Raw genomic sequence first — 8354 nt, forward strand, 5'->3', positions numbered from 1 at the left:
TTGAGGAAGTGTGAAAATGCTAATTTGTAAATGAATGAGACATATGACTCTGGGTAAAAGGCAGTAGCGTTGTCCACTTATTCCGGGAAAGAGATGAAGAATAAGAATGATGAAAACTAAGTTTGAATTATGAGATTGAATTGAATATATTGAAAATAGATTTGAAAATGAAATTGAATTTTGATTGAGATATATGTAACCAGGTAAGATGCAGTGGTGTTATCCACTTGCTTCAGATAAGAGTTCGAGACTCCGGATAAGATGCAAGGGTTGAATTCTGTCACCGCTTGCTCCGGGTTGAGAACTGTAACACCACCTGGGTAAGAGAAAAGGGTGAGGTGGTCCCCTTGCTCCAGGTACGCGGGTAAGATGCAAGGGTTGCGACGATGTCCCACTTGCTCTGTGTTTGGTGTTCTGTCTAGGGTTAGCTACCGGACATGTCGGGTTTGGCTTTGTAATCGATAGATGAGACTCATCATCCATAAGACAGGTATTCATCATTTGCATTTGTATGCTTTGCTTGAGTTTGAATTTGTTTGGGTTTGCCTAATTACTTAACTGTTATTAACTGCTATCTAAGCTATTTGCTGTAACTGCTATCTATACCTGTATTTTTCTTGTCTGATTTGTCTGTGTTTATTTCTGTTGTGGTACCTTTGAGATTGGGTAATGATGATGATATGATGATTTGATTGTTGATTTGTTTGAGTTGCTCGGGCTAGGGGCTGTGATTGGTTTCTGATTGAGGTTTTAGGAAAGTATGAAAAATCAAGTTGGTTCAGCATAGACTTAAAGAACCTATGCTAGCAACAGGTTGGTCATTCATACAGTCTAGGAAACTGATTAAGATTTTCTTATAAGAAAAGAAAGGTTTTGGATTTCTAGAAAATTAAATATTGTTTCTTTGAAAAGGTTTTGGATGATTAGCTGTTGGTTTTTAAAAGATTCATAAGACGAACAATGATCATTGTCTTGAAATCAATTCTTCTCTTTATACGAATCTTCTTATAACAATTCTTAAACCCTCTACTGAGGACCTTTTCGAGGATGATGTTCTCTCTCCCCTATAGAATTTCTTTTTCAGTGACAAGTTCAGAAAGCTTTGGCACGAAGCCGTGATCGAACTATGGAGCTTTATGTATATATATGTTTTCATTTTTTGTATTTGATTTAGTCTGAAATTTTATTTTACTCCTCGTCATTTGTCATTTTGAGATTTTAGAGGGGCAAGATTTGTATTTAAGAAGTTTTGAATAAGTCTATGTATTTATTATTAAGTGAATATGATATGTGATTATGTGATTTTAAAGTAAAGACTTTTTACTTTCATAATTAAAGATTTGGTTCATATTCGCGAAAGCTCAATATTAAATAAATATAGTATTAAATTAAAGGATTAGAGGTAAGTAACGCCTGAACTTTTAGTAAGATAATGAGGTGTTAAAAATAAGGGCGTTACAATATACCACAATCATAAGGCCTAAAATCTCTTTTTTTGTGTGAATAAGGTTGCACAATTTCTCCACAACCCTCTTGAGTCCCATTAGAAGGCAGTCAAAAAGATTCTTTGTATTTGGCAGGCACTGTACAATATGGTCTGAGATTCAACAAATCTACAAGTCTCAGAATCTATGGTTTTTATGACTCTGATTGGGCAAGTGACATTGATGATCGCAAATCAACAAATAACTATGGTATCTGTCTTGGATCAAATATGGTTTTCTGGGCCAGCAGGAAGCAAACAAAAGTATCTAAGAGTAGTACAGAGGCCAAATTTAGAGAAATAGCATATGCTATTACAAAAATTATCTGGCTGCAAAACCTGCTCACTGAAATAAGAGTTTCTTGCTCTACCAAGCCTATGGTGTACTGTGACAACCAGAGCGCAGTGCTTCTCTTTGCTAACCCAATTCTGCATAACAAGTCAAAGCACTTTTCTTTCAACCAGTCCTTTGTTCGGGACTATGTCACAAGAAAAGAAATTTTTATTCAGCACATTCCAGCTCATAATTAATTAGCCAATACCTTAACCAAACACCTATCAGCAGCAACCTTCCTCAAATTTAGAAGCCTGTTAAGAGTTTTTAATGCAGAATTTTAGAAGGCCCTTGTCTTGAGGGGTCATGTTAGTGTAGTGTACATCTCTGGAACCTTCTTCCAACTGAAAGTTAGTTATGCCTCAATTAGTTATGCCAACTCAATCTTAGTCAGTTAAAATACTTAACCAACTTGTATTTTCACACTCATCACACATCACTTAGCTTCTAAATATATACACACCAGTGCTGTAATCTTCTATTATTCCTTTCAACATCTATAAACTTATTTTTCATTTTTCAATTAACAATGTTGAACAGCTTTGCTCTCTTTTTTACTTCTCATTATGTTCTCTCTGTTCATTTTTCTGCACTTTGATTTTTTTGTTTTCTTCATTGAACTACTGATACCTCACAAATTAGACCTTTTTTAACCAAATTAAATTTACATATGTACTTCTTAAGTTTGCATATTTGTTCTCATTCTTTTTTTTTTTTCTCATTTTCTACTTTTATTATCATCATCACCAAATTATCTCATCATCATCATCATCATCATCATTAATTTAATAATAACGAAAGTAACACAATAATTTTTTATTAATGACTTAATCGATTAAAAATAACATAAGAAATATTTGAAAATTTTCAATGTCAAAATTATGAAATTTCTTATATCACAATTAAAAAAATTTTGTTTTATTTTTTTTACTAAATATACAATTTAAAACTCTCTTTCCTCCTCCTCCTCTTCTTGTTTCATATTCTCATAATCCTTTTTGTTTCACCTTTTAACAAGAACATGTGTCACGATTAAAAAATTTCAGTGTCAAAATTAAAAAATTTATGTGTCACGACTAAAAATTTTTGATTCTATTTTTCTAATAAATCTTCCTCTTCCTCCTCCTCATTAGGGACGGATCCAGAAATGTTATCATGGGGGCCAATAACACATATAATATTAAAAATTATGTAAAAAATTATATAATATAAGATGTATTATAAAAATATACCAATAGAGAATATATTTTAAAGTACAAAAAATATGTGTGTACTTTTTATTAACGAAGTGGTCAATTCTTCGTATCATAAAATTTATCGATAATAAAATTTGTGTCAAATTTTTCAGTAATTTTCTTTTCAATATAATTAAAAGACAATTAGCAAGAAATTCATCTTTTATTTTATTTCTGAGTTATTTTTTACAATATTCATAGTTAAAAAAGATCTTTTAGTTGTAGCAATTGAAATAGAGAGAATTAATACCAAATGAATAAAAAAAGACGGTCACGAGAAGAAAAAGAATTCACTTTATGAGATTTGAAAATTTTTATTTAATTAAAAAATATTAGTAATAATATCTTTTTCAGATTTTTTTAATATTGTTACTTACTTTTAAGATATTAGAAATCATTAATATTTAAATTGGACTGGATTATTATTTATACTAGACTAAATACTAATACTTTTTTTAAAATTAAATTATACATAATAACATATTACTATTAATTATTTTAAAAAAAAAAAGCTGGGGGTCGAGGCCTCCACTCGCCCTCCCCTTATGTCCGTCCCTGCTCCTCATCATCATCGTCTCAACATTCTCATAATTTTTCTTGTATCCACTCTCTTAACAAGAGCTTGTGTCACGATTAAAAAAATTTGATATCAAAAATTAAAAAACTTTGTACGTTGTGGTTAAAAAATTGTGGTACTATTTTTCTGATAAAATCATGCACAGTTCAAAACTTTTTTCTTATTTTATTCTATTAATAAGAATAAAAATTAAAAAAATTTAAACAAAAAAATTAACATAATCATACAATAACTACCAAAAGGAGGAGGAGAAGAAAAAATAAAAAATATAGCAATAAAATTAGCAATAAAAGAATGACGATAAGGAGAAAACACGTAAAGAAGAAGAATGAACACGGAAAAAATAAGTGTGTGATTCACGTGCACATTTTTTAAGTGTTTTTGTTGGGTTTAGACTAATTTAATTAAATTTATAATTAATTGATAAAAATATTTGGATGTATAACAACACTGTTAATATTATAAATAATCATTTAAAAAAATAGATATAATTAAACAACTGAATAAAATATTTTATATTATAATACATTATAATTACTTTGAAAAGTATATATGATCACAAGGAAGATTTGCATATATGATCACAAGGAAGATTTGCAGTCATTGATGGTAGACAAATATTTTACTTCTCATAAGTTATCTAAAAGTGCTAATGGAAAGATTGTTAGCTCAATTGTCTTGGACAGTAAGTTTTGGCAAGACTGTCTTACCATTGTGAAATTGTTGGTCCTCTTATTAAGTTGTTGAGCCTTGTTGATGCTGATGAAAAATCCTCTTTGGGAATCGTGTATGAAGGCATGCAAACATGCAAAGAGCAAAAAATGCTATCAAGACCATGTTCAGAAATCGGAAAGCTGCTTATACGCCATACACGAGTATCTTGAAAATGAGGTGGGATAAGCATTTGAAGCGTGATCTCCATGCGGCAGCGTACTTTTTAAATTCGGGCATTTTCTACAGTGAGAGTTTTGTTGAGAAGGCAAATGTTTTGAGATCTTTACTTGATTTGCTTGATGTTGAAACACTTTGTGATGACTCAATTGCTGCAATGCAAGAGATACAGCTGTATCGAGATTGTAAAGAAAGTTTTGGGAGGAAAAGTGCTAAGAGAGCGGCATCAAGACTCGAACCTGGTAAGTTATTTAACTTATTTCATATCCAAGTTCAGTTTAGTTTCAAAGTTTAATATGTTGGGTGATAATTGATAAATATTAAAAAATATTTGATTTTTATATCTACGTAGGTGAATGGTGGAGGCTACACAGTGGGAGTGCTCCTAATTTGCAAAAAATGGCAGTCCGTCTTCTTCATCAAACCTCTTCTTCATCTGGATGTGAGAGGAACTGGAGTCTTTTTGAACAAATCCATTCAAAGAGGAGGAACCGGTTAGAGCATCAAAGGCTAAGTGACATTGTTTATGTCACCTATAACCTACGCCTTCAATCTAGGTTGCATCGAAAGAAGAGGAATTATGATCCAATTGACATTCAAAGCATTGACACAGTAGATTTTTGGGTAATGACAGATGAGGATGATCCTGAATTTACTAATGGAGATGTTGAAGGCATTGAAAGTTTAATATACACTGATAATGCTATGCCTTTGTATCCTAATGGTGAGTGACATAGCAAACTTTGTTTCCTTCCATAAAAATACATGTCATTAACATTGATTTCTTATTGAGTTTTTTTTTTCTATTTTATTAGATGGTGGAGACATGGAAGTTGAAGTGGATATGCCTGATGTTGTAATTGAATCCTCAAATACTTCTTTTGGTGGTATTTCTGAAGATGCTGGCTTTGGATTACCTGTTTATGATAGAGATATCAGAACACTTAATGATGATTATGACTTCTAATGAGTAGTGTCTTTGTTTAGTTAAAGTATTGTTTGTTGAATATTGTTTCTTTTGGTTGCAAAACATTGTGTTTGTCATTTGTCATTTATGTGCATTTTGAATATTGTCATTTGAAGTTGTTTATGACCTTTTAATGATAAATTATGTATTGTTCATTTTGTGAAATTGTTAAATTTTAAATCTTATTAGTTTAAAAATTATTGAATTTAACTTTTTAAAATTATGTATTGAATTTTTTATAATTTCACTCTATATTTAATTAAACCAGTTTAACCACGATTCAATCACAATTAAATCATTAAACTATTAAACCAATCACTTAATCGGTTCGATGACTGGTCCGATTCTCACAACCTTGATAATTAGGCTCATAGATAATGCTCACAGCCTCGTACTAAAACTTTATCTATCATTTTATCCAAATATATCATAATTTTTAGCCAAAGAAGTAATTAATAAAATGTAAATAATGATATAATCTCCTAATAATCCTTCTAATATCAAATGAAATGTAGTAGAAAAAATTAATGTTAACCAACTACTGCTTACATATAACAATTAATGTATGTATATACTGAAAATAATTCCTAAATAATGACAAAATATTTGTATGTATTGTTTATTTAACAATAATAATTAAAATAAATATACTATCAAAAAATTAATATTTTGTATATTATTATGAAATTTAAACTTTATATTTTAAAATAGATAAATAAGTTGAAACGATAAGAGTAACATTTATTATGAAAAATGTTATGTTGACTATAAAATAAACCGATTAGGTGGGACCCACACTCTTTTTTATTAAATTAAAAAATATGGTGTTAGTGCATTTATTAAAATAAGGATTTATCTACCATACATTCTTAAAATACATATTAAAATTACAAAATAAATTTTTTTTATTAAAAATATAAAAAATTTAAATTTTTAATATATTTATTTTATATTTATTAAATAAAAATATTTAAAAATTTTTATTAATAATAAATTTATTATATACCTTCAAAATATATTTTAGTTAAACTCTTAAAATAAATATTTTTACCTTTTTTTTTTACGAAAATAGATGTTAAGCATAATAAATAATAAATATTTACACTAGAACTTAGTTATTAAATAAAGAATTTTGTTATTTTATGTCCTAAAAATATATATTAAAAATATTATAAATAGAATTATTTTATTAAATATTATTAAAAATATAATTTTTTTAACATTTCAATACATCAAATACAGTGAAAAAGTTTTAAAAGAATTATTATACTCTTAAAATATTTCATAATTAGAATACAAGTTAACTAAATTTTTAAATAAACATATTTTAGTAATAACGAACATTGCAATTACTCTTTATTTTTAATTTGTATGCAACTTGCCAACATGCCATATATCAGTATTGTAAACAAAAGAATTTTTTTTTCCATTTAATAACTAGATACACCTCGGTAATTAAAAAAAGTAGTGTTTAGTACTTAATAAAGTTTATTTAGAGAATAATAAATTAAATAATTTTTCACTAAAAAAAAAAAAAAAAGAAATATCCCCTTAAAAAAAGTGGGGATTGGTAGGGTGTCCGTGGATCGGATATAATATCCGCACTTTTTAGTGCCGGATCCGATTCGATCCGCATTATTAAACATTCTCTTTTTAATCATATTTCTATATAAAAAAAATTCGATAAAAATTTTTCTTTCATACTTTTAAACTTATTTATTCCTAAAATATTTTTAATCAAACTCTCTCTAAATAACAAAAATAAAATAATACAATATATGAATAATAATTACTAACTAAAACATACAAACAAGTAAATATAATACCAAACATATATATATTTTAATTATTATAGTGCGGATCTGCGGATCGGATACGCGGATGTAGAGCAGATATCCGCGATCCGATCCGCAAAGGGTGTGGATTGGATCCGATCCGATCCGATCAATTTGCGAATCGGATCGTATTCGCAATTTTCGGATCGGATGTGGATATTTACCGCGGATACAATCCGATCCATGGACGGCCCTAGGGATTGGACAAATTAAATTAGAAAGAGGAAAGAATAGAAATTGTAGTCATTATTTAAGGAACTGCCTATTAATTGAGTCCTAAGAAGTCATGAATAGGGGTGTTCGCGGTGCGGTTTGGTTCGGTTTTAAAGGAAAAAGTCATCCGATCCGAACGCTTAATCTATGTGCGGTGCAGTTTGGATTGGATGAAATTTTTTTTGAAAATCCGATCCGATCCGATCCGATTACAAGCGGTTTGGATCGGTTTGGATTTACGGTTTTTTAAATAAAAAAAATTAAATACATATAACAAGTCTCAATATCAAATTTTGAATAATTAACAATGACATAACAAGTCTTAACAATATCTTAAAAAGCCAACGATAACATAACAATAGAAATAAAATTATAGGTTAGTTAAAATAAATAAATAAATAAATAACATTTTGAACATAAAATATTTATTAGATAATAATAATACATGAATAATAGAAAAATGTATAACAAATTGAACATGTTATAAGTATAATTGTAAATATAATAATAAAATAATAATATTATAGCACATTGTGCGGTTTGAATTGGATTGGATCGGTTATGAAAAGTAGATCCGAAATCCGATCCAATCCAGCGGTTTGCAAAAAATAAAATCCAATCAAATCCGAATTAGTGCGGTTTTAATCGATTTTCGGTTTGGATCGGATTGGATGAGCAGTTTAATTTGGATCGGTTTGGATTTGAACACCCCTAGTCATGAAGCCATTAAAACAAAAGGTAGACTAATTTCAAGTTGATGAGACCATGGATTTCAACAATAGTAATTCATCATCATCATCACTTCCACCAAATTCTATG

General features: G+C 28.9%; 1 protein-coding gene across 1 annotated transcript; it reads left to right on the forward strand.

The window, feature by feature from the left end:
- Positions 1–4919: 4919 nt before the first annotated feature.
- Positions 4920–5487, forward strand: LOC107641386 (uncharacterized). Its single transcript, XM_016344881.2, has 2 exons — positions 4920–5244; positions 5336–5487. The coding sequence occupies exons 1-2, from the start codon at positions 4920–4922 to the stop codon at positions 5485–5487; spliced, it is 477 nt and encodes a 158-aa protein (XP_016200367.2).
- The last annotated feature ends 2867 nt before the right edge of the window (positions 5488–8354 follow it).

Source organism: Arachis ipaensis, chromosome B5 (assembly GCF_059453495.1).
Source record: "Arachis ipaensis isolate K30076 ecotype BB chromosome B5, ASM5945349v1, whole genome shotgun sequence".
Classification (NCBI taxonomy): domain Eukaryota; kingdom Viridiplantae; phylum Streptophyta; class Magnoliopsida; order Fabales; family Fabaceae; genus Arachis; species Arachis ipaensis.

What these genes read in the sequence shown, in the direction of transcription:
- LOC107641386 (XM_016344881.2), top strand. Translation starts at nt 4,920, where the DNA reads ATGGCAGTCCGTCTTCTTCATCAAACCTCTTCTTCATCTGGATGTGAG. An exon ending in TATGCCTTTGTATCCTAATG is followed by an intron (nt 5,245 to 5,335) that starts GTGAGTGACATA and finishes CTATTTTATTAG; the next exon opens with ATGGTGGAGACATGGAAGTT.